General features: G+C 41.7%; 1 protein-coding gene across 4 annotated transcripts in view; it reads left to right on the top strand.

Annotated features, from left to right (window-relative positions):
* REPS2 (RALBP1 associated Eps domain containing 2) overlaps window positions 1-27,697 on the top strand; it is an 856,334-nt gene that overhangs the window by 602,309 nt on the left and 226,328 nt on the right. For 3 of the 4 annotated variants that reach the window (XM_085622671.1, XM_085622668.1, XM_085622670.1), the window contains 2 exons: window positions 2,576-2,645; window positions 16,646-16,720. In XM_085622671.1, the coding sequence (XP_085478797.1) occupies window positions 2,576-2,645; window positions 16,646-16,720 (145 nt within the window). The remainder of the gene's footprint in view (window positions 1-2,575; window positions 2,646-16,645; window positions 16,721-27,697) is intronic. The other variant, XM_085622669.1, reaches the window with a different exon arrangement.

Here is a 27,697-nt window from a genome sequence, read left to right as displayed (position 1 = left end):
TGGGTGTTTTGTGCTGCAACAGAGGTAAAACAACTTGATGACATCTACAATGCCGCTGCTGACTCCGTGTCCTGACGGCACTGCAGAGGGCACCGCTGCAATGCCGCACCACGACCTTGGTCTCACCGATGACGCCTGCAGACGGCACCACTGAGCCGCTGCTCGCATCGCGACCTGTGGGCAACACACTCGCCACCGCCTCGCTTCACGACGATGCCTTGGCACTGCAGAGGGCACTGCCGCAATGCCGCACCGTGACCCTGGTCTCATTGACGATGCCTGCTGATGCCGCCACCGAGCCGCTGCTTGCACCATGACCTGTGGGCACCGCACTCCGCACCGTGGTTCGAAGGCACCGCTCGTAAAGTCACACAACGCACCGCCCTCATCCTGCACTGCAGCCTTGGCCTACTGACGCTGGCGCCATCGACTCCAGTTCGTCAGCCGACGACAGCGCTTCAGGAACTACGACTCCGCTGCTTGCACCGTGACCTGCCAGCACCGTGACAAGCACCGCCTTCGTCTCACACTGCGACCCTTGTCTCACCGACTACGCCATCCGACGCCACCACTGAGCCGCTGCTCGCACCACGACCTGAGGGCACCGCACGCCGCACGGCTGCACTTCAGCACACAACGCCTGCCGATGTCAGCGCTCCTGACTCCAACAGAGAGGAGATCGACCTGCAACGCGTGTGACTTTGAGGGCCCCGACAACTCCTGCACCGACCTCCAGAACAGACGCCTGCAGACGCTGTGGTTTCGGAAGCTCCTCGAGAGGTCGTCGATGCCCTACATTTCTGAAAGGTACTGTTTGCGGGTCTTCCCGACACTGTAGCTGGCCCGCGAAACCGCGGTCAGCCAGAACTATTTGGATTTGTTTGTTCACGACGCCATGATAGCCCTGGACGGAGCTATCGACATTAAGGAACTATTTTTAAAGCATATTTTGATAAAAGAATATTTTGAAGTACTGTATCGTGAATTTTTATCATTTTTGGTCTTGTCTTAAGTATATAAAAATATTGGATATTTTTCTAAACTGGTGTGGTGGGCTTTTGTAGTGCTTACACTTTATTATTATTGGTTATGTGCAAATGCTTTACACACTGCCTCTAAGATATGCCTGACTGCTCGTGCCAAGCTACCAAGGGGGTGAGCAGGGGTTATTTTAGGAGCGTAAATCACTTATTCTGACTAGGAAGACGGGTCCCTATTTGGACAAAGGTGCAAGCCCTTGCCAACTAGAGGCCCCCATTTCTAACACTCCTCCATGTCAATGCCATTTTATTTCCCGGTTTGCCCATGAGCCGGAAGGTAGGAGGACCAGATATATCGGTTAATGCAAGCTGCTCACCATGGTGATTCTTGTATTGAATGCCAATTATTGCCCTCCTTCCTCCAAATATCGGACTCACCCAGCTCCTCCTGCCCACCTCAGAAGGATTTGACTTTCTTCTGTATAGAGATTGGAGCCTGGGGTATGTGTGAGGGCGTAGGCCTTGGGCACACTGGGCGCACAAACATCCCACAATTCAGGTTTTGAATTTATTATGTGCTGGGCAAAAATCAAGACATTTGCATACTCCACATTCGATGGGTGTGGAGTAAAAGGGACTAAGATCTGTCAGTGTGCAAGTCACTACCATGAGCAAGTTGTTTTTCCTTACTAATATTGCTATGTATTTTAAAACATTACTCTGATTGCATTGAATTCCTTCATGATGTGTAACATTTCACCCTTAACTTGAGAGAAGACTTAATTCCAGGGTATGTATTAATAATGGGGTGCACTGTCCCACTTTGCGGCACACACTTTTAAGTCGTCTCTGCTGGGCTCAGAGTGGCCATGGTGCCCGATCACAATTGTACTGGTCCCAGAATGGATGTGATCCCACACCTGCACAGGCACACCAGCACATTCGTGCACGACGGACAGGCAGTTTGAAGCCACAAGTTGGCTTTTCACAGTGCATGTGGCAACACTGCCTGCATTTGAAAGGGTTGGTGGGGGGCAGGGGAGGGAGTTTCAGATATCTACCAGTAGATGGGTCAGTGTGTGACTGCACTGACCTACAGGAGAATTTCTGAGGAGTCAAGGAGAACCCATTTTTCAGAGGCATTCTTGGGGAGGACTGACTGTTCACCACCTCAATGTTGCGCACAGTTATCACGCTCCACACAGTTTTTTTGCCTCTCCGTTGTAATATGGCATGGGTGTAGAGGCGAAGTGTCTCCTCATTTGCCTGGGGCCATGGTCCAAGGCAAATGAGGGAAGTTACCCTTGAGATTGCGTTTCTGTACATGTAGCAGCGTCTGTGTTACAGAAAGGACCTTGCAAGCACCTGTGGCCACTTCTCCATACCAAACTGCCCCAGGGGTGCATAAAGTGGGCTCACTTGCCCGTTGTGCACTAGGGCACTTCATTTAATATAGCCCCAGGCAGTTGTTTTTTAAAACAACTCCAGTGCATATGTGCCAACCTATTATTGGCGCTAAAATAGTTCTATACCATAAAAAGAGTTTAATCCTATACTGACATGCTTTTTATATGTCTTTCCTTTTCGGCTAAAAGAAGACGCCAAATGAAGGGACACCTGTTAAAAGTGCTATGCAAACAGACCTGAACAGTGAAGATCAGCAAGGTATTGTATTGCAGTGCTTGGTATTTTTCTTGTTCTGTGCAGTTGTCATGGCAGCTATTCCTATAGTGTTTCCTCACTATTTATCGGAGTCAAATGTGAGACTGTGACGTCAGTGAGAGGTTTGGGGACTCCCCCTTCTACTTGGAGTAAACAGCATGTGTACGGTGTAGTCCCTCCACTTCTCTTGTACCTTTTAGCAGTTTTTGAGTTTCAGGAAGTTCAGTGTACATTTATTGAATCAAAACATTTACAAGACAAATAATTTGGAACAAACAGTTTGCAAGTAGAGGTTTGCAGAGGATTTCTGTGTTTGCCTGCCAATGATGTCACCACGCATGGCAAGCACTGAGAAGGGTAATTAGGCACTAGGTAGACCCTATAACCCAATGTCAATGAACAACAATGCTGTCTGTATGTGTTACAGAGTTTTGATCTGTAGGTACATCTGAGGCTTAAACCCCCTGTCTACAATCTGCCTTTAACCTCCTTGCTTTACATTTTCTCACATTTTCTCTAGCACGCTGAAGGTTTCATTCCTATAGGCATATGTTTATGTTCTTTGTTAATAACTAGTTGCAGTCCTGTACTTCAGCAGCATTTTTCTCTTCTCTTTTTGCTTCACCCATTGAGAATTGCTGTGTTCTGGTGTTCTCTTCCTCATCTTAGATGTTTTCATTACTATTAATTTACTTTAGTCAGCACTCAACTCTTGCCTGTGTTTGTGTTTCTGCACCACTGCTGTGTGGACTGCTGAGTTTCCTCTGGTTCTGCATAGTCTTCATTTCAGTAGAGAAGCGTCCATTTTAAATTTCAGAGCCCGTTCTTCCTTATATCTTATTTGTGCTGTATTGAATCTTTTATCAATAAGGCCACCACCACTACTAGAAATAGTATGTTCTGCCGTTAAAATCTTTCATACATTTTTCTGCTTATTCCCTGAAGACTTACGTCCTTCAGTTACTCCTGGCGTTAACCTCCCCTTGGTGTTATGACTTCTAGTTCTATAATCACTTCAACAGAAAACAATCCATGTTCTTGTACTCCTATCTTGTATATCGTGGCCTCAACAGCTATGGACTTTGATTCTACCCAATCGGATGTCTTCTTCATATTGCAGTTTGTTTTGTGAAGCCCTTTCTCTCACAGTCTCTAGTATGCCTTCATCATTCTTAAGACATATGGCCTCATTACGAGTTTGGCAGTCCGTAGGACCCCAAATCTGCAGTGGCGCACCGGCTCCCGCCACACCACCGGTCCGACTGCCCTATTTTGAGTTTGGTCAGACTGCCGCAGGCCTGCTGCAACCGCCATTCCCCGGCGGTGTTACAGCGGTGTGAGGCAGTAATATGCTGGCGGATCTGTTGCGGCACCGCTAAGCTTATTACGAGTTTCCTCATTGCCAGCCTTTTCTTGGTGGTGAGCCTGCTGCAGATCAGAGCTTATAAATTCTCCCTACTTCCACGGACAGAGTAATTTCACAGTCATGCGCACATACACTCATCATGCGCTGGTGGGCCCATTACACCAACATTCATTCTATTACTCTATCCACACTGAATATAAGAAAGAATTCCTAAATCAATCTGCACCTAATTAGAGGTCAATGCAACCAAATTGAATTGCCTTGAGTCATGATTTTAAACAATTTAACACATTTGAGATCTCAATAACATGACAAAGAAATAACCACCCGACACTGTAATTCAAACAGAAATTATTTTATCTAAATTAGTTTAAATGAAAGCTATTCAATTGCAAAATCATTATTCTCATAATTACCTATTCTGGCTAAATGTCGTACTCTAAATCAGGTCAGGTCTCTCAATAAAGAATCAAAGTCTCTCGAGTCGTCGTCCTCTCAGTCAGCATCGGTCTTCTGAGCATAAGTTCAGGAAGAAGTGGCCTTAGACCCTCTCTAGTCTAACAATATTTATACTAAAATTTACATACTAAAAGTTACAAACAAGCTCTAAAACGTCCGTTGAGCAGAGCGAGCAGGAAAGGATGTTAGCTTGCAACTTTAGAAAAATCTCCGCTCTCGGATATCTCAAAATTCAAAACAAGGAAATAGGAAGTCCAAAACTAGTTTGCAACATCTATGGATGCTCTTCTCCGGAATTGTATCACTCGCAGTGAAGCCACCGCAAGTTTATCAAAAATGTTCATTTGTGACAAATGTTCTCTACCAAGGATAATTGGCGAACATCCCAGAGTTGTCGTTTTTTCATAACTTTTAGTTCAGGCAGAGGCCGAGGTCACAATCAGCGAGGCCTCTCTTCATATTTCATCTACTCAAATGCAGGCTGTAGATATCGGCCATTTTCTTAGCAGGCCAAAATGGACAACTTAATTAAAAAGAAACATAAAACAATGTTACTACATTGTATTGATTATACAGTGTTAATTCCCACTAATACCCTTATGTGTATGTATTTATCTAGTCATTTGCGACATAAAGAAGCATTAAAGCATATTATTTTAAAGCGCCATCACATAACAAATAGCACATTAACCACACTTATTTAATTAATTTGCTCACCAACTTAGTTCACTTATTAATTTAGCCATGCAATTGCATTCCCACGTATAGTTCTTTCATTAGTAAGGTTGATTAATAAAAAAAACTCGACAAAACTTAGTACTTAATAATTAATTATTAGTAATTTTAATTATGACATACAAAAATATAAGCTGATGTTTTTGGGTTTAAATAGAAAACCCTGCTCCAGCAATCCCCCCTTTGGTGATATATCATCACCACAAAAATCCAACCCAAAAAATTTAGTTCCCCCTTTTTAGGAAAAATCCAAATGTCTTTTTGTTCTTACATTAAACTCCAGTTTCTCTTTCATCATCTCTTTTTTTTCTAAGTACATGCTCTCCCTAAATTCTTCCAATTCTATTTCTTGTGGGTCTCTTTTTGACCTCTTTTGTCTCTTTTCAACATTTTCTTTTATTATTTTCTTTTTATTCCTCCTATATCTACAGCATAAACACCCTAATCTAAGAATCAATAAAGCAACAATCACACATGTTAAAGGAAATAATACCTTACCAAAAATGGTACTACCTATCTTAGCAATAAAATTCTTAACAGCAATCATCTTATTAGCCATTTTAGTCCAGATACTTTCAGCTTCCAGTGGTACTAATTCTTCATGCAAATCAGTAATATCTTTGATATAGACTTTTAAATCTTTGCTTTCATCAGGAATGTAAGTGCAACAATGTTGAACTTTCAGCATTCCACGGACTCCACCCTCTTTTGCCAATAGAATATCAAGGGCAAATCGATTTTGCATAGACATGGCGCGTAAGGCAACCATCTCTGTATTTACCAATAGAAACCCTCCAGCGGTGCTTGTCGATAAGCGATCCACCACTGTTGACAGCTTCCGAATTCCATATGCATTTAATGAAATTCCCACTGCTGGTATTAAAGCTCCAAAAATATCTCCTACAATTTCTGTCCAAGTTTCTCTTTTAAAGCGTGTTAGTAGATTAATTTGTTCTGCATCTTCTATTCTATCCATTTGAAAAATCTTTGGAAAGACCAGGCCAACATAACATGTGCCATACCAATGGTCAGGCAACCTGTAATAAGCCTTATTCCCACAAATATAATACACTCCCGGGAAAACTGGATCTTCCCCTCCTTTGAATCCCCATCCCGTTGCAATAAAGTATGTATCATGGCACTCACTAGTCCCAACAAAATAATTATCATATTGGGATTTCCTTCTGGTAATGCATAGTTTACCCTTCTGTGGTGCATCTAAAGCCAAAGTTGGACTAGCCCCATTCTTCACCTCCTTTCCCATCTCAATGTCCCACATTGTCTCACTCATTTTATATCCTCCTGCCTTTTCATGCATGTTCATTCTCCTTTTCTCTACCATGTCTAGGAAAGCTTTTTCTTCTTCCTTCAAACTACAAGTTAAATTGTTTCTAAAAATGTAATCTAATGTTAATTCTTCTGTTTCAATAAAAATCTCACCAAAAATGTTAGCTTCTTTAGCAGGATTCAGTTTTTTATTCATAGGCAATTGCCCAAAAATGTTATCCTTATTAGACATATCATAATCTATTTTCCCTAATAGATAAAAAATACTAATCAACACACTACATGAAATTCCATACGTAGCTGGAAGATGGTGATAAGTAACTCCCTCTGAAACGGATGCAGGTAACTGCATACAGACGTAGCAATCCCTTACTTCCATTGTCTTTACGTATTCATACAACAATTTTGAAAAAACATTGGTAGAAAAATCATTAATTGACCTATCCTTGTGTATGTATATATTGCTAACTCTAGTTGGTACTACTTTCTGTGAACTCTTCTTTATGTTAGTCATATTCTCAGTATGTATTCCCAAAGTTTCTATTGTAACTCTAAAAGTAACTAATAAAGCAAGCACACTCCATAGTAGCATTAATAGTCCTGTACAGCAGCAGCACATTTTGCACCATCTTTTCAGGAAGATACATCTACTTTGATTATTTTCTGTGTTAGCCATCTTATTACTTTGACTGTGTCTTTTGACTTAGCCTCTACTACTCCACTACTGAATCTTTACGGCAGATCGTTACAATCTGTTAATTTTCTTTTAGATTTCTTTTTTCTTCACTCTTCTCCAAGTGACTCCTTTAGTTCACTCAATTTGGGTTTTCATCACTTTTCATTTCTTCTTCATCAACATCAAATTGTATCAGATCCTGAACATCTGTCTCTTCTCCAATGTCAGACAAGATAACTTTCAGGATTCCAACAGCTTCCTTCTCCTCAACCACTCTCCGTAAGGTCTCCTCTGGATTTCCTTGACTCTCTGCCTCTTCTTCTTCTTCAGGCAATGCCACATACGTCCATTCTGTACATACGTACTTCTGGTTGGGTTTTCTGATTCTTTTGATCGCCTCTGGTTCCTTTGGTTCTTTTGGTTCTTCTTCTTTCGCTTGAATTTGGCTTGACACCTCGTTCACCTGTTCAGCTTTCGATGAATTCACTCGTGTCAGTCGATATCTCAGCCTCTTTATCTTGTTAGGCCAAAGATCTCCTTTTACACTTCTTTTCTGTTTCACTTCTCTATTGTTTCTTTCTCCAATCCAAGTTCTCTTTCTCAGAACTCGACCCTCTGGTATCTCATTCTCACTCTCATCCGATTCTGTCTCATTTGCCTCCTGTTCATCAACAATTCTCTCTTTTTCCACAGTCTTCTTCTCCACCGATTGAGATTTCCCTGCTACTGTCCCTCCTCGGGCCTCCGACACGCAATCTTCTTGCTGTCTACTTTTCCCTTCACCTAGCTTATTAGGAATGTTCCCTACACCTCCTCGGGGGTCTTCCGCAATCTGTCCCTCTCTATCTTCTTCTGACCCTACTTCTTCAGAAGTTATCTCAGATGGATTCCTCTCTATCTCTTCATTTGACTCAAGTGTAGTCTCTGTGGAATCGCTCTTTTCTTTTCTTTCTTTCTCTTTATTTTCTCCACTGCTCGTTAGAACTTCAGGCACTTTTCCAGAATCTGAACTCTCTTCTGAGGTTCGCAATGTTCCCCTTGTAACTCTTGAAACTTCTTCTGGTAAGAAAAAAGAATCACCTGACTCTCTTTCTGACTCTCTTTCCCCCCTTTCAGGATTCTTTTTTCTTCTCACTGTTTCAGTGTCTGCATCATCACTGGAATCTGACTCTTCAAAGTACTCCTTCCCAGTCCCATCCTTTGGATTTGGAACTCTCAGAGTATGACTCGCATGAATCCAGTTCTTCACTCCAGCACATTTCACAGCAGTCGTCGTAGTCAGTATGACTTGTCTTGGTCTTCCCCCACCTTGGAACCAAGCAATTTCTTCTTCTGTGCACTTTTATTCTCACCCAGTCCCCTGGGCTCAGATCATGGGCTGCCTTCTTTTCAAGTGTGGTAGCGTCTTCTCCAACCCGGTGAAACACAGAATGAACTGCGTCAGCCGGGCCTTTACAGTAATCCAAAATCATGTCATCAGTAATAGTCATCAGCTTGTCAACGGGCACGAATGCATGTCTCATTGCTCGTCCCATTATTATTTCATGTGGACTCAACCCCGTAGTTCTGTCTGGAGTAGATCTAATAGTCATCAGCACTAGAGGCAAGACATCAGGCCATTTCATTCCAGTGGCTAAACACATCTTGCCAATTCTGTTTTTGATTGTGCCGTTCATCTGCTCAACAACGCCAGAAGCCTCTGGCCTGTATGCACAATGTAGCTTCTGCTGTATACTCAATGCTTCACAAATTAAACTCATGAGTTCATTATAGAAGTGTCCTCCTCTATCTGACTCAATTGTCACTGGGAACCCGTACCTAGGAATCAACTCTCTTAACAGCAACTTGGCCACTGTTATTCCATCATTTCTCCTAGTCGGATATGCTTCCACCCACCTCGAGAACAAACAGACTACCACTAGAACATACCTCAATCTATTGACTTGGGGCATTTCAATGAAATCTATTTGCATTCTGGTAAAAGGACCTCCTTCTCTGCCTATTGTTCCTAGGCTCACCACTGTTTTCTTTCCAGTATTGAATTGCTGACAAATCAAACATCTTTGACAGATGCTTTCCGCTATCAGCCTGAACTTTGCATTGTACCAGGTCTGTTTAATGGACCTAATCATAGCATCCCTCCCCAGGTGTCCCTGGCCATGATACATTCTTGCCATTGTTGACAACATAGAATTTGGCATGACTGGTCTTCCATCCCTATAGATCCACACATGATCTTTTTCTCGTGGTGCACAACCTGCCTTGATCCAATCTCTCATTTCCTCATCTCCTGCTTCATCCTGCAACTGCCTCACCTCATCCCATGTTTCCATCACATTAGTAAACATCACAGAACAAAAAGACATTTCTTTCTCTTTTCCCCTGTTAATGGAATGATTGTTCTTTGCACAATACTGTGCTATGTCATTTGCAAACCTGTTACCAAGAGTAACAAAATCATCACCCTGTCCATGAGCAGCACATTTTACAACTGCTAACTCTTTAGGCAGCTGTATCGCCTCAAGCAATTTCCCAATCACTTCAGCATTCTTTATAGGAGTTCCACTTGAGGCCAGGAAGCCTCTCTGTAGCCAAAGTTGGCCAAAGTCATGAACAACCCCAAATCCGTACTGACTATCAGTCATTACAGTCACTCTCACATTTCTTCCAATCTTGCAAGCTTTTGTCAGTGCCACCAATTCCGCTACTTGAGCAGATTTAACTCCTTTCAAAGGTGAAGCTTCCATAACTTCTGAAACTTTACACACCGCATATGCTGCACTCAGCACACCTTCTTCTGTTCTCAGACATGATCCATCCACAAACAACACATGATCACTCTCAGGCAGTGGCATATCTCTTATGTCTGGTCTCGGTTTTGTACAGTAATCAAGCACATCCAAGCAATCATGATCAACATCATCTCTCACACTCACATTTTCAGCATCTGGCAAAAGTGTCGCTGGATTCACATTTACACATCTCTCAAGAGTCACATTTGATGCTCCCAGAATGATTTTCTCATATTTAGTCAGCCGACTATGTGACATGTATTAAGTTCTGCTTCTTGTCAAAAGAATTGCCACATCATGAGGTGAGAACACCCGTACAGGATATCCCATTATTATACCCTCATTCTGTTCCAAGCTTCTGCATGTAACAGCTACTGCTTTCAGGCAACCTGGTAAACCCACAGCTACTGGGTCAAGTGTTGATGAGAAGTACGCAATTGGTCTTCTCAGTCGTCCATGTTTCTGGATTAACACTGAAAGTGCACATCCATTCCTCTCACTACAGTACAGTTCAAACTCCTTCTTATAGTCTGGCATTCCTAGAGCAGGAGCTTTACATAATCTGCTCTTTAATTCTTCGAATGCTGCCATCTGTTCTGCATTCAATTCCAATGGGTCTTTTACTTCACTTTTGGTCAATTTAATCAGTGGCTTTGCTATCAAGGAAAAATTACTTATCCACTGACGACAATAACCCACCATTCCCAAAAACATTCTCACTTCTCTCTGGGTCATTGGGGCTCTCATTCCTCTGATAATTTTGATCCTGTCAATGGTCACTTTTCTTAGACCTTTTTCAATATTGTGTCCAAGATAATGTACCTCTTTCTTGCAAAATTGCAATTTGGCTGGAGATACCTTTAATCCTCCATCAGCCAGATGATTCAATAAAGCTATGGTATCTACTTCACATGCTTCACGTGTCTTCGATGCCACAAGTAGGTCATCGATATATTGTACTAGTACTGAACTTTCAGGCATGATCAGACTTTCCAATGATTTCTTCAGCAACTGATTGAATATTGAAGGGCTCTCTGTATACCCCTGTGGGATTCGGCACCATGCCAAAATACGCTGTCCAAACCGAAATGCAAAAATCGGCTGGCTGTCATGATGCAATGGAATTGAAAAGAAAGCATGGCACAAATCAATTACTGTGTACCATTCAGCATCATGAGGAATCTGATACAAAATCACTGATGGATTTGGCACAATGGGACAGCATGATACCACAATTTTGTTAACTTTTCTCAAATCTTGTACTATTCTGAACTTCCCATTAGGTTTCTTCAGTCCCATTATTGGTGAATTACATGGGCTACTCAGTAATTCTCTCAAGACACCCTGCTGAATCATTTTGTCAATTATAGGTGTTATTCCTTCAACTATCTCTGGTGTCAGTCTGTATTGTGGGATATTAGGATAAGAGATTCCCTCTTTCACTGTAATCTTTACTGGATCTACATTATTCATCAATCCCACATCCTCTCCAGTAAAATCCCAAACTGCTGCTTTTACTGTGTGTCTCAACTCTTGAGGCAAATCATCTGGATTAAATACAGCATATGTTCCAACAATCTCATGTTCTCTATTATCTAGAGTTACTCTGTATAAGACATCCTCATCTGGTGTCTCAAAGGCTATTCCATCCGGAGTACAAAACATTGTGCAATTCATTTTACACAAGAAGTCCCTACCGAAAAAGTTAACTGGACTAGTATCACACACTACAAACCTGTGCATGTCCGAAAATTTCCCTATCCTTACCCTTACTGGTTCAGTAAGACGAGTCTTAATCTGTGTATTAGACACACCAACCACTTGGATTGCTTCGTCCGAGAGAGGAAGATTTCTTATATCTGCTGATCTGACAGTTGATCTTGTTGCTCCTGTGTCTACTAAAAAAGTAACACTTTCCCCATTTATTTTCCCATCTACAAATGGTCCTGCCTGGTCTATTTCTAGAGTTGCTCCAAGTATGCACTCTTCCTCCTCTCTTCGGCACCGTCAGTAGTCCCCTTCAGACTCACTCCCCTCATTCTTTAGCCAGTATTGTTGTACCGGATTTGTACGTCTCGGTTTGTTTACCTGTTCCTCATTGTAGAATCCCGAGTCTTGATTGTATTTCTGGGATCCTCTGTTCTGCGGCAAAGGCGGTTTTGGCTCTTGATTCTGCTGCTTGACAACCCTCTGCTGTTGCTGCTGATGATTACACCCCTCGTTCTGCACCTGTTGATTCAGGGATTGATTGTCATTATTCACTAATGGTGGATTCGTACACTCGGATCTCCAGTGCCCTAATTTTCCGCAGTTGTGACACGGAAATTTCTTCTTTGCCTCTTCTATGTTCCCCTTTCCTTTTCCTGTACCATATCTGGGCCTATTTCCTGGATTATTTGCTTGTTCAACCAGCTGTGTTTCTTGTCTTTCTGCAACCTTCACCTGTGCCCACATCGCTTTCTCCTTCAGCTTTCTTTGTTTTGCCTCAATTTCATCACTGAAGTACTTCGCATGTCTCAAGAGCTCATCAATCTTCTTACTCTGCCAATCAACTGTGTGCTCACGTATCATTTCACTGATTTCAGGTCACAAGCCATATACAAATCTGTATACAAAATGACTCAAATCCTTATCACCCAGATGTTCATCTCCACTGAACTGTTTAAAAGCCAGTATCAACCTTTCATAAAAAGCATGAACTGATTCCTTTACTTCCTGATTTGTTCGATCTATCTTAACCCAATCTGTCTCTTTTGGTGGTACCTTATTCTTCAGGAACACTATGACCTGCTCATATTTTTTCATAACCTCCGGGTCTGGAGCTCCTGTTCTTTGATCTCTCGGGTATTCTTTAGCAGGCCAATCTACAACTATTTTACATTCTGCCCACAAGTCTGCTGGAACAATTATATCAAACAGACTATTCAGGTCAATCCACAGCACCTTTGACAATTTCACAAACCTATCTACCTGCCTATACCACTCGACAGGCTTTTCTCTCAGTCGAGGGAAATCATTTGTAAATGACAAAATATCCTGCCTAGTCCATGGGACATGTACATATCCTCCTCCAGGAATCTCTCTCATAGGATAAGCATCCACTGCTTTTTTCCTTTTCTCTCATGGGGAATGCTGAGTAAGTCCTGTCCACTGTATCTTCTCTTTTCTTGTACCATCTATCCTTCCACCTTTCCACATCACCCCATTTTCGCAATAATCCAATCATTTCCTTAATCTGCCCTGTTCGGCCAACATCATTTAGATTCTCAATATCCTTATCCGAAAAATCCACTCGGTAAGGCTTCTGTAATGCTTTCACCTTGTCCATGTCAATTCCCATTTCACTCGCTATTCCTTTTAACCTGTCATGTGTATTCCTAGCCCTCCATGTGATGCTCTTGCACATAAATAACAACTCTCCATCATGATGATCTTTTAACGTTTCTGTAGGAATTGTTCCTGCTATAAGTTCCTCCAGTTCTATACACAACCTGGCTACATCAATTGCCTGAGAATCTTTGTCCCTCCTTTGGAGAACTTTCATCCAATCATTCAAATCCTCAGCCGTTATTTCTGTAGATTTCTTCCCTGTACTCACTTGTTCTGCCATCCTCTGTGGTTCCAAAATTGATCCTCCCATCACAACATTTCTTTCCACACAACCAGTATTCAATCCTGAATTAGGCTGTACATTTAACTCTCCACCACATGTGTCATGTCTCAACCGTCTCAAATGATTCTCTCCCGTCCTCATTCCTGACTGTTCTGGAGAACTAACTAGTCCATTTCCTACATATGGAACTGTTAAACCACTTTCACCCATTCTTTGCTTATCAAAAATAGGCATAACCGGACCTATGGTTACAGGCACTGTAACAGCTTCTAGATTCTTGGTTAATTCCCTTATCTTCTCTGTCAATTCAGATGTGGTTCTTGCTAATTCTCTTGTTTTTTCATCCTCGATTTCATTCTCTCTTCCTCTCTCTCGCTCTCTCTCTCTTTCCCTTTCCGCGAAAGAGCTACCACCTTTCAGATCAGGTGTGACAACTTCTGTTTTTATAATTTGCAAAGTATCTCTCATTGGGGTAGCAACTGGTGTTCTCACTTCTGGTTCTTGTCTATATGGAGGTGGTCTCTTGTAAATCATGTCATCCAAGACTTCATCCTCATAGTCATTAGCCCCATACCTTCTCAATTCTGCATCATGTACCTTTTCCGTACTTTTCCTCCCTTCTGCTTCCTCAACAGTTCTCATCGGATATAGTCCCTCTGTCATACTAGCATCTCGCCATCTCCTCATTCGATCATGATGAGTTTCATGATCATATTTCCTTCCAAAAATATACCTATAATTACCTCCACTCCTCTGCTTTTCTCGCTCATGCACCTCATCTTCCCATTCTACCAATGCCTCGAACTGTGTCGGCCTTGGTCTAGGCTCTAGACTCATCATTCTCTCCCGTAAATTTCTCAACACGGCCAGATTAAATGAACCATGTTCCGGGAATGCGAGAACACCATCTTCTCTAGTATACCTAGCCCAATTGTCTAACCAAATACAGGTATGATACCCATATTTCGCAACCATGAAGGATGCAGGGGTTCTTGTCGGAGGTAGTAACTCACCTTCTCTACTTACTTCCACGGACAGAGTAATTTCACAGTCAAGCGCACATACACTCATCATGCGCTGGTGGGCCCATTACACCAATATTCATTCTATTACTCTATCCACACTGAATATAAGAAAGAATTCCTAAATCAATCTGCACCTAATTAGAGGTCAATGCAACCAAATTGAATTGCCTTGAGTCATGATTTTAAACAGTTTAACACATTTGAGATCTCAATAACATGACAAAGAAATAACCACCCGACACTGTAATTCAAACAGAAATTATTTTATCTAAATTAGTTTAAATGAAAGCTATTCAATTGCAAAATCATTATTCTCATAATTACCTATTCTGGCTAAATGTCGTACTCTAAATCAGGTCAGGTCTCTCAATAAAGAATCAAAGTCTCTTGAGTCGTCGTCCTCTCAGTCAGCATCGGTCTTCTGAGCATAAGTTCAGGAAGAAGTGGCCTTAGACCCTCTCTAGTCTAACAATATTTATACTAAAATGTACATACTAAAAGTTACAAACAAGCTCTAAAACGTCCGTTGAGCAGAGCCAGCAGGAAAGGATGTTAGCTTGCAACATTAGAAAAATCTCCGCTCTCGGATATCTCAAAATTCAAAACAAGGAAATAGGAAGGCCAAAACTAGTTTGCAACATCCATGGATGCTCTTCTCCGGAATTGTATCACTCGCAGTGAAGCCACCGCAAGTTTATCAAAAATGTTCATTTGTGACAAATGTTCTCTACCAAAGATAATTGGCGACCATCCCAGAGTTGTCGTTTTTTCATAACTTTTAGTTCAGGCAGAGGCCGAGGTCACAATCAGCGAGGCCTCTCTTCATATTTCATCTACTCAAATGCAGGCTGTAGATATCGGCCATTTTCTTAGCAGGCCAAAATGGACAACTTAATTAAAAAGAAACATAAAACAACGTTACTACATTGTATTGATTATACAGTGTTAATTCCCACTAATACCCTTATGTGTATGTATTTATCTAGCCATTTGCGACATAAAGAAGCATTAAAACATATTATTTTAAAGCGCCATCACATAACAAATAGCACATTAACTACACTTATTTAATTAATTTGCTCACCAACTTAGTTCACTTATTAATTTAGCCATGCAATTGCATTCCCACGTATAGTTCTTTCATTAGTAAGGTTGATTAATAAAAAAAACTCAACAAAACTTAGTACTTAATAATTAATTATTAGTAATTTTAATTATGACATACAAAAATATAAGCTGATGTTTTTGGGTTTAAATAGAAAACCCTGCTCCAGCAAGCCCACCATGAAAAGGCTGCCGGTAAGAAAGCTAAGGAGGTCCTAAAACGGCCCCCTGTTGCCTCAGGGCCATGGGATGCATGCAGGGGGGCACATGGTATGCCCCCGCCCGTCTGCAGTCAACCCCTTTCCTGCACGGCATGGACTTTACAGCCAATGCCGTGCATTAACAGGATTTGGCATTCCCATTGTGGTCCCTTTTTCTTAGGCACCGCCGTGGGAATGCCAAAGAACTGCCCACCAGAGCAGGAGAAAACTCCTAATCTAGCGGGCGGTCTGACAACGGGTTTGGTGGTCCTGGAGCGAAATGCGACCACAAAAAAAGTATTTTTGTTTTAAGTATGTAAAGATTATGCAGTCAGGCAAGTGTCTTCCGTCTTCCCAAGAAATGACCAGGTTTCTTTGATCTTCCATAAATGGGTACATAGTCCTCTTTTACTGTTTGTCAAAACTAGACGACAGACTGCGACAATGTTATTTTGCTCACTGAGAAGTATGTACGTTGGCTCAAAAAAGGACTTGGTCCTCTGTGCTTCTCTCCTACAGTTGCAGTGGACATTGATTTGAGGAAAGAGTATTATTTTACAAAATCAGTACCTAGGCATTCTTAGACTCTAATAGTATCACTACTTCTTTTGTACCTCGTCCATATCCCATAAGTGCCATTGTTGGTAGAGCTGAAATCGTTGCATGCCTTTGAATGAAAAAATCATGTTCATTGTTTGTCTTCATAAATACCTGTCTTTCATCCATTTCATTTTTTTTACTTCTAGTTGTGAAAAAATGCACCACCCCCCAAATCATAACAAAGGATTTTAAAGCCTTCCAATCTTTATCTGTTAAATCAGGTAACTGTCATTCATTTTGGACATGTACCTTGCCTTGTGTGGGAAGCTAGAGGATGAGAATAAGCTTGGTGTGCTGACTGCAGTGCTTAATTTGTAAAAATAAATAAACAAGTGCTGGGTCCCTCGTCAAGAGGCTACTGCAGCCTGCACTACTGATTGCCCCTATATGTGCCGACAGTGACAGAATTAACACAACTACCAATCATCACACCCTACACGTTTGACATTTTAAATTATTCAGACCCCAAAGCTATAATAATGGCTTGGCTGCAGATATTAGTCAATTTTAATGTTCATTGAAGTAATAAACAACTATTTTTGTGTTAATCTGTAATTTAGATAACAGTGTAGACTGTGGAAAGTGCCGGTGTTGACTTTTAAGTTCCTGGGATGAGCACCGGAAACCACTGGCTCAAATTAAGCACTGTGTGGTGAACAGAGGGCAGTTAAGTCATCTGATGTCCTCTGTCCTTTGGAAAAGTGCGTGATAGGCACTGCAGATCCAAGATTCTCTCTAATAGTTTGCTATGGGCCGTTGGGCTGTACATTGTGAGACTGTTGGCGGTACGTTTCCCATGATCATTGTTCTTTTCTCTTTTATCGCAAAATCAATAGTATTTATTAACTGCATTTTATTTTATAAACATTGTTTTTCATACATATTAATATCAGTTGCACCTTCGTGTTCTCAGAATTTTCACATTCTCTCCATAAGTAAAATTAATAAAATCCCTCTTCCTTATGGCAGCAGTAAAAAAATAGAAAAATACTAAGTCATCAGTGCAATCCAAATTGGATGTGCCTTTGTGTGCAGCCTTTTCATATGTCTCACTGTTTCCTGTTGCCAATACATATCCATCTCCTGCTGCCCCTTTTCCAGCAGGGTCTCTAGGGTTAAAAAGGCCCTTTTGTATTGCAATGATTGTTTCATGTCATCAGTGATGTCATGATGCCATTTGAGATGTTGCGAGAGATATAATACGTGAGGTCAAAAGCAGCACATGCCAGGGACGCAATTTATAGATAGCTAGTTTTATTTTGTTTTTAGATGTTAGTTTTGTGTTATTTCAACACCTAGCTGCAGCATCACTTTAAACATTGGTTTTTTTCAGTGGTTTTCTGGAGTTTTTTGGTCATATTCACCCAAATCACCTGCTAAGCATGGCTTTATGTCGTGCTAGTGTTGGGTTGCCAACAGGCCCTGGGCTCATGCCCAACCCATGTGGGCATCCAACCCGCTGCCCTGCACGGCCGCTGCCTATGCCCTGCACCGAAAGCCTTGCAGGCACGTAACTCCTGCTGGTACCCAATGCCCCCCGCTGCATACAGCCTGTGACTGTGTGCAGAGTGTGATTGGTCACCCAACCACCCCGCTGCACTCAGCCTTTGGCCTTATATTTGATCGCTTTCAAAGCAAACAGAGCCTGCCAAATATTGAAACTTTCTTTGTTTCTGACATTTGTCATCTGCTTGCAGGCAGGCGCAGTCATTCGCTGCACCCACCTGCAAGGGAATCCCTCCCCCCTTTTGAAAGTGCAGTGGGGTTGCTGCCTGCACTGTGAAATGCACAGGGGCTTTGACGCATCTGCTCCATCCTCACTCTCTAAACTACTATAGAGTCTGTACTGTGTCCAAACTATGAAAACTGCTTAATGGTTTATCTTCAAAGCAAACCAAAAACTCTGGGAACATGACCTGGGGGAATTTGGTCCCTTTAAACCTTGAGACACAATGGACAAGGATCTGAATGTCCTCCATCTCCTCAAAGACCTCCACTTAATTCCTTAATCATGATTTCTCATTATCCATCGTACTCTCTGGATCCTGCATAATTTTCCAAATTGGTCCTAGTAACTTGGCTAAAAGCTGCATTGTAACAAAGAGAATATTGACCTTCTACATATGCTCAAATGGACTACAATTCTCCACTTCTTGGAAATGTCCAAGCCAAATGTGCTAATAGCCATTCTTGTAACTAGATCTGGTCCTATTTAGTTGCATATGTTTGTGACCTTACTATGCCATCAAATAAAATGGCCTACACGTTTGATGTGTTACATATTATAGGCTCTAAATAATTGTGCCGAAAAAACCCAGAACAACTCAAACATAATGCTTGTGGTGGCCCTAGGTCTGTTTTGCAGTTTGAACTTATTCACAGGCTGTGTCTTATTCCACCTTTGAGTGGTTGGGTCTGGAATTATTTCTACATTTCTTAAAATGTTTCATTTTGGCTATAGACCGTAGATGGAGTCCTAATGACTCACTATGACGTTGACGATAAGCTCACAATGCCCCAATACACAACCATCATTTTAGGTTCTTTTTTCAGCTGATTGGTTTAATAAGCAAGATAACAAGTTTCTGAGATTTTCTTATAATTTGACCATGCCATCGAACATTTGAAGTGAAAGGCTGAGAGGCAGTATTTTGGAGGACCACCAACATCTGACGACTACTGTGGTGAAAAGACAGAATTTTTCTGTAGTCTTCGACCAGGTCGGAGAATGACTTTTCTGGGGATTGTTTCCTTTTGGTATCTCAAGCACCATTTCCTAGGTTAACATACTCCATTCAAATTCTATTTGAATTCAAGGACAAGCATCCAATATCCATGCCATGTTTGCCAAAGCATCTTGGTTCAGACAATTGTTATACTTGCTCGTGTTTTAAACCTAAAGCACTAAAGATTAGAAAACTAGAAAAAAATTAAGTTTGCGTGGAGCACAGATTCAAATGTTCAAGTGATTGCAAGTTTTTGAATTCAAGAAACCATGCGCTATCCTTGTTAGAAATGGGGTTTCTGAGGAGATGGACGATTTAGAAGCCAATGGGAGAGGCTCAGGGTATTAATGTAGTGATACTGACATTGAGATACTAGATACACATAGCATGGAGATTTTTTGAGTTACTATCAGTAAGGATTCTCACTAAGCCCTCTGAAGCCTCTAGGCCCACATTGCCTCAATGTGATCAGCTATCAGTGCCAAGGAAGAGGTCATCCAGGCCAAAAGGCAAGCACTACATGTGAAAACATTTGTCAGTCAAAGTACTTGAATATGCTGCTCCCAAGGTAGCACGAGTTCACGGCTGCCCCGAGGGCAGCACATTCTCTGTAATAGGTCGCGCACTTCTCACCCCCCCGTTTGTGTATGGCGCACCTATTTAAAAAGGTGCGCCATGGTGGAAACAGTAATAAAAAGTGTGCCCTATGTGTAATAAGGGCCTTGTCTTGATTTAAAAGTTGCCTTTTAGGAAAAGAGTTGAAAAAACACCTATTATGAAACACAGTAAGTAGGCGGGACTGGTGGGTGGTCAACTGTGAAGCCAGTACACAAGCAGGAGTATACCTACCACTGGTGAAGCATGTACAATCGCACTGGGGCACAGAATCATTAGAGACCATCAACCCTGATAATTGTTGCATTTTACTTCCCTAACCGCAGCACAAGGGGCCATTTTCCTTTCCTGCATCAGGGTCCATGGCATCCTCGCTACGCTACTGCACACGAGATTATTTTTCAGGGGGGAGATCTTGAAACAGTATTCTTTTTTGTTTAAATAAAAAAGAATTTGATCCCTCACTATGACCCAAAACTAAAACCCTTCGTTCAACATCTGCCCAGCTGGTCAATGAAGGATCATAACAGAGAATAGAACACAAGGACAGATCACAGGGGCTACAGGGACCTAAACTCTGGAAGGGCCTCAGGCCAAATTTGAGATCTGAGCTCAAACACTTCAGAAAGCTTCTGGAAAAAATCTACTAGTCAATCTTGCCCTAATTGAACTCACCATAGAAGGGCTGTCAGAATGGCAAAAATATCTTTCACCTGGTCCGATTATACCCAACCCCCTCCTCTACTTGTCACCTAGCTGAAATTCCCCTCGGTCAAGCACTCTGAGGTAACACGCAGCGCTTTATGAAACTGCTTAATAAATCAATATTGTATAGGGGCTTCAATCATAATGGATGAAAAGAAGGGAAAGAAGGAATGGGGTAAAGGGGATCGGGAGCTGTGGAGATGCCGCAGACTATCAAATAACCGTTTGGCCCATTAACAGCGCAGAGTTTCATTCTCATAAAAGAAATGCACGGAAACCAAAACATGAACACCAGTTTTGTCATTATTTTAATCCACATCGGTGTCGGCAAAGCAAACTGCCCACCCCGGGACTTTCTTTCCTCTTGTTTTTTCTTAGAAATCAAGGAAAAGTTGGTTTTGTTAGATTAAATTAGGACTTTAAAGTGCATTATTTCTCGTGAAGCGCTCAAAAGGAGGGAGAATACGCAGGAATAAAAATAGACACTCCATTTAATGAGGAGATGGATGTAAAGATGGATGTAAAGATAGGCTTTTAACATATGGTTTGCATCGAGGTACCCATCTTAAATGGAGTTCTTCTACTAAAATGAGTTTAATGTGGAAACACTGATTCAATGAGCCAGGCATGTACAGCCTTTTCTCTTGCTCTGGAGGGATTTCTGACTCCTTGTATGCTGCAAACATAGCTACAAGTGTATCTCAATAGCTAATGTGCTATGCATCCTTGTAACTTTCTTTACTAGTCCCATATAAAAAATGGTACCTTACAACATACATAATACTAAGTAAAAAGGATGGGCGTGAGAAATAGGAACATGCAAGCCTTGGAGTATGCATGTAAAAAATGAACATGCACTGAGAGAAACCAGCTGTACTTTGTATAGAAATCACATAAGAATAAGAGGTCAGATCGAATTAATGTATATCCTTAATCTTGTTCTGTGTGAAGACTAGCTAATCCAGATATTTGTGATTTGCTGCTTAATTAAATAAAACAAGGTTGCCGGTCCGTGAAGTAAGGGGCGAAATATGTGATGTGTTGGTGGTTGTTTTTTTCACATGACCTGGTTCAGCGCTAAAACCAGCAACCTTGTTTTTCTTAAATAAAGCAGCATATCTGGATTTGTGAGGCTTCACGCAGAACAAGACTTAAGGACCTTATTACGAGTTTGGCGTACCTTCTGTCGGCCCACCACCGCTGTGCCGATGGGAGGACCGCCAGACCAGTTGTGTGCCTGCCTGCCGGATAACGACTTTATTCCATGGCGAGCAGGCGGTGCTGTGGTGGTCTCACGCAGCGATTGTTTAGGGCTCATAGGAGAGCCTTAACAGCAGACTGCTGCCGTGACAGTGCCTGCTGAACGTTCCTGCATGGTTTAGCATGCACCATGTCTTGCATGCCATACCGTGCAGGAACGGGGGTGCAATTCCAGGGGGACACAAAATGTGCCCCCCTGCCTGCACCCCTAGGCGAAGCATGAGCCCCCCTGCACCCCTAGGCCCAGAAGCAGCAGGGGGCCCCAAAAGTGGCCCTTTTGTGGCCCCCTTAGTTCCATGTTTGCCACCCTTTTCATGGCGAGCTCACCTCCTGGCTATTTCCAGACCACTGGTGCAGCAGGATCCTTCATGCTGGCAAAGCCGGCGGTCTCACAGCGGTATGACCGGCGCACTCATAAAACGGCAGGCAGACTGCCAGTGTGGCAGTGGTGTGACCACAGTGGTTAATTTGTAAAAAAAAAATAAGTGCTGGGGCTCTCGTTAGGAGGCAGCTCCCACCAGCCATTTTCTCCTGTTAGCGCAACCTAAAACAGAACTACCGACTTCGGAGCTGGGGAACCAGGTTCGAGTCTCGGCGTCAGGCTCAATATCCTGTGATTCTGGACAAATCACTTAATCTACCTATGCCTACCATAAATGAATGTGTCCTTAACTGGTGCTCATGAAAAGCGCTGGTGTTGATGATTAAGTGCCGGTGCTGAGCACCGTAAACCAACGGCTCAAATTAACCACTGTCGTAATGCCACCACAAGTACGCTGCTCATGTGGACCGCAGTACTCGTAATAAGGCCCTAAGGCAAAAAACTCGCTCGATCTGGCCTTTTATTCTTATGTGATTTCTATACCTTAGTGGGAAAGATATTTCTCCCACTTATTGAGACCAATCGAGAACTTGGAAAAAGTTTAGCCAATAATCTAGGAATTGTGACCAATGGGACAAAAAACCCTCTCCTTTTCAAAACATATACTTGGTATAGAAAGTTAATATGGTGAAGGTGCAAAATATTCTCTGGACAGGTTGCAAGTCACAAGATTGATTTATTGGAATGTATCACACAGTCATGCAATGCGACTAACCTGCTTTAACGTGTGTTGGGAAAGTGAAGGCTGAAACAGAGCAAATAGGAAAGCAAGAAAAAACAGCAGTAGTTGAACATTACGGTCTTGAGATTTTTTACTCCTGAGCGAAATTTTGTTTATGTAATTGTGTGCAATTTCTGGCATTTGCATTACGCTGGTTACTCAAAATACCCAAGATTACCCCATTAAACCACATTGAGTAATTGAGATTTCGTCCAGGTAAAAATACTATGTCAAGAGCATGAGGATATCTTGAACGAACCAAACACGAGTGGCTGTTGTTCACATCATTGTGATTTGGGCTATTGCTTTTTTTGCGCAAAATGCATTCTCACATCCAAAATGGAGCCAGGGATGCAGTTTGTGATAAGAAATAGCATAAAATGCTGGACCAGCATTTTGTGTAACGACACATACTTTTGCATCATGTTTGCTAAATTCTCGTAATTTCCACAAAGGAAATGAAATAAATTTCACCCAAATCTAGTTGTTTTTCCAGAAGCTGATGAGATTGTGCTTTTTCACATTATGCATGGAAAGAGAATTTCAAAAGACTGGACGGAGGTGCGACAAGCTTCGGCCACTCCGCCTTGCTATAAGGTGATTCTGAATAATCTGGAGTCAAAGAAGGCATGAACATTATGTTGCTGGATTAGAGGTGGGTAAGGGAGAAAATTAATAGGGAGAGCTGAGCCAAGGGTCTGGGGGGCATATTTACAAGGGCCATATCTCTGCTTTTTTGGCTTTTAAAGCCCAAAATTCGGAGATAAAAATATTGCCCTTTTTTCCGACGCCCCCCCTTTGCGTCTCTAATGAGATGCAAAGTGGGCGTCACTGGGCAGTACAACCTTGTAAATATCGCTGATGTGCACATCGCGATATTTACAAGGTAGCCCACGCATTTTAGCATACGTTAGTTTTGGGTGAAAACCACAGTTTTCGCCAAAAACTAACATCTGCTAAAATCAAGACTAACCCATACCTAACATGGGGGGTGGATTCTTGTGTTACGACCACATGGTCGTATCAACAAGCATATCGCCATTTTGCAGGGAACATCACTGGAAAACCAGCGATGTTCCCTGCAAAACGGTGATTACCCTGCTATCGCTGGAATTTATATCGCCATTGTGCTATGCGTTGTAAATACAGCGCAAGCATGGCGATAAATTCCAGCGACGGACGGCGATAAATATAAAAGCGCTAAGCGCGCTTTGCGATATTTATCGCTGTCTGTTGTAAATATCCCCCTGGGTTTTCTGTAGAAGCCATAATATGAGCTGAGCTTGTCAACATATTTGGTATGCAAAATACACATAATTTAAAGATATGATAAAGACTCATCAAAATTCAAAATGTATTTCTTTAGTAGATGGAAGTGGTTTACTTTAGAACATTCAATCGTATCAGTCAATTGGGTGACATTTATTGGAAGTGATCGTTTCCAAATATGAGCCTAGAAACCTTCACGTCTCCCTCCACCTTGACAATAGAGCCATTAGTGAACCGAGAGGCAAGTCAGTTGTCATCAAAGATGGAGCACCATTAACATATACAAGAGTGGGTATAGTACAGTGTGCTTCCTGATCTGACAACGCACCCTCAAATGTGATGTTAAAAGAAAAGGAGGTACGGAGAAATAAGGTGCATGCCTAGAATCACGGTTTGGCCAAGCAGTGACACCGTGATGGATTCCTCTTTTCCTCATTTTCCGTTGTGCAATTCAGACATCAGAAGGATATCTATTTCTCTCTCCCATTTTACATCAAAGTTTAATACTTTTGTCTTTAATTATTTAAGGAACTGCATCAGAAGATTGTTGAAGAAATACATATATTACATTTTAAGTCAAGTTGTAAAGATTGGAATTTAAAGGAAATGGTCATTGAGATAAGAGGGTGGGCAGCAGAAGCCATATGAAGGCTTGGCTTGGTTTTGGCTGAAGGGTCCATGTGGGCCTTAAGCTGAACCAGAGCCTGGCATCTGATATGTACTCGACTTGAGCCTTCAGTGCTGGAGGATTTCTATACTGGATCTGACATAGAAAGGCTGTTGCCATGAATAGCATTTTGATTGCTTTAAAGGTGCTTTGAAGGGATTGGACTTAACGGATACTTCATCAGGCAGCCAGTGTAGCACCTCTCAGAACTACCTCACTTCAAACCCGCCTTGATATGTTCTGACATATATGTGATACTTTAATATTCTTACTGTTGTGTCATTGTTGAATTTCCTCAAAGATCCACCACCCTTCGTGTCTGCTTCTCCTAATGCTCCCACCCTAAGCTGCTAATTGGTTAGGTAGTTGCTCCCATGTACAACATTTCTTGTCAAAAAGCTCATTTCTGCAAAAAAACTAATTTGATTGCATCGATAAATAAATGCTCGCACCTAAGAAACACCCTATGCATTAATTCCTGTGTAAACACGTGGGATCAAATTACCCATTTATGGAGGACTGTTAACACAGCACATGTAATGGGATCATCAACCAATTTACTTGCCAAATTTAAGCAGTGTGCCAAAAAAAGCAACCATATAATTTGCAGACCAAGAACTCCTTTGAAGTTGCTATTTGTAGCTGACGTTTGACTGGCTTAGTGTGCAATTTGTGAAATAGCCACACTTCTGTATTGAGCTACTAGTTTCTGTACAGGTTTAATACCGAAAAGTTTGTATTTTGGAGCTGAGTAAAGTAAAGTCTGCTTCCTGAGCTAAGACAAAAATCCTGCCAAAGATAGCAACAATCAAACACTGCAGGACAAATAATATCTCCCAACAGTTCAAAGGGCTAAGGTTTGCCAGGGCTTCTCCAGGGGATTAACGCCTGAGAATCAGTGATGTAGGTATGTCACAACCTCACTTCCTCCTGGTATCTCTTCCACCATACCAGCTCTGACACCCAGGCTGCATTAACTGCAGAAGAAATCTTCCTCAGTCGTAATAAGCCATCCAAGTGCCAGGAGCAGTAGCTTACTATAGACTCTCATACTTACTGTTCTCAGCACTGAACACAGTCACCATGTGTAGTCCTCACACTTGCACAATTAATATGCCACAACCTTTTTTAAAAGAGACAGCATCGCAGATAATGGCTTACTGGGCTTCAGGCAATAGGTTGCCATGCCTACATTTGTCAGCCTTGGAGCACATCAATATTGACCACTGCATCCCACATCCTAACATCACTCTTCATCGTCCTCGCCAGGCCTTTCACAGTTATTTCGTGTACAGCACCCATTCTTAACAGTGTCACAAGCTTAACTCTAGTGCAAGGAGGTCTCTGCCTCCCAAAATTGCATCTCCAAAATAGTTAAGGCTCAATCTTGCCTTATCTTATTTTAGACAGGGCCCTGTGGTCTTCGCAAACCACCTTTAGGACAGCAGTTTACACACTATTAAACACTTTTAATAACACTCTTTTCCACACACAGCACGACCGGTAGGGAGTCTGGAGCTTTCTGGGAGAGCTACCATTGTGTTGCCTGGCCTCCTTTTCAAGACTTTTAAACAAGCTCAAGAAGGGAGACAATCAAAAGTGAACTCTTTGATTCCCTTTATTTTTGTATTTCTTATCTTTCCATTCACATGCAGAGTTTGTGTACATTTTTTTTACTCACTTTATCAGTAACTTCAGTTGCATTCTGTCAGTTGCTTGAGTGATCTCCCAGGAACCAGAAACTAGTGGGGCACATGCAATGGAATTGTGCTTTAACTCCTGTTTTTTCACTGTAACATTTTGGAAAGCTACTGTTGCAATGCAATTTTTGCATGTGGAGTGTTACCCGGTTCAGTGACAGCAATAAGGGACGTGCAGAAAGCTTAATCATGTTACAACTGAAAGTAAAGCAGAATCAGAAACTTTGGGAAAAGTAAATGCTTGAGAATGGAGAAATGAAGGAAAGTAAAGCAGCAAATACTTCAGGCAAATGAAAGAGCGTGAAAATGCTTCAATGCAGGAGTTTCTGACAAACGAAAATAAATTCAACCGAAGAACTGTGTCTTTTGCAGGAAATTGGAATATGGAAACTGGGAAGATATAGATGATACAAATAACTTCTATACAAAACATCTACAGTAGACATGTTGATAGTTTGTCATAAAGTCCTCTTTGTTCTGGACAGTGAAGCAACCTGTAATATCATGTGTGCTTCAGAATGTGAAAGATGCCTCAAAACCTGCAGTAAGCCCTTCAGTTGTAAATGGATTTCAGTGGGGAGCCAGGTGCAATGTAACCAACACGGTAAAATTAAAGGAGACTGTACACTACTGTAATATAACTGGTAAAGTAGTTGTTCATGTTCTAAAAGTGAAAGTTCCAGAAACTTGTTTATTAAGTTTCAGCACAATTGATGGGCTTAATGGCAACGACTTTTAATATTGCAACATAATATCCTACACTAGGAAAGTACACAGAATCTTTTCAAGTCTTGGGTAAATGAAAAGGAAATTCAATTACGCTTCAGATAAGCAAGTCAATTAAACCAGTAGCACGGATGCATAAAAGAGTACCAATGCATCGCTAAAGCAAGGTGGAAGATGAGATAAATTCCCTATTAAATTTAGATAATATAGAACCGGCAACTGGCCCAATACAATAGGTTTCTTCAATATTTGTGGTACCCAAAAAGAATACAGACAACATCCAAATATGTGTGGATATGAGAATGTCCCATATAGTGACTGAGCAAGAGAAATGTCCAGGGCCACATTTTGATTACATGATAAGCAGTCTTAATGGCGCTGTGGTATACTCACAACTAGATTAATACAAAGGCTATATATAATCAGT

The sequence above is a fragment of the Triturus cristatus genome, chromosome 8 (assembly GCF_964204655.1).
Source record: "Triturus cristatus chromosome 8, aTriCri1.1, whole genome shotgun sequence".
Taxonomy (NCBI): domain Eukaryota; kingdom Metazoa; phylum Chordata; class Amphibia; order Caudata; family Salamandridae; genus Triturus; species Triturus cristatus.
The sequence above is the reverse complement of the archived record's forward strand: the minus strand, read 5'-3'. Positions and strand labels throughout refer to the sequence as shown.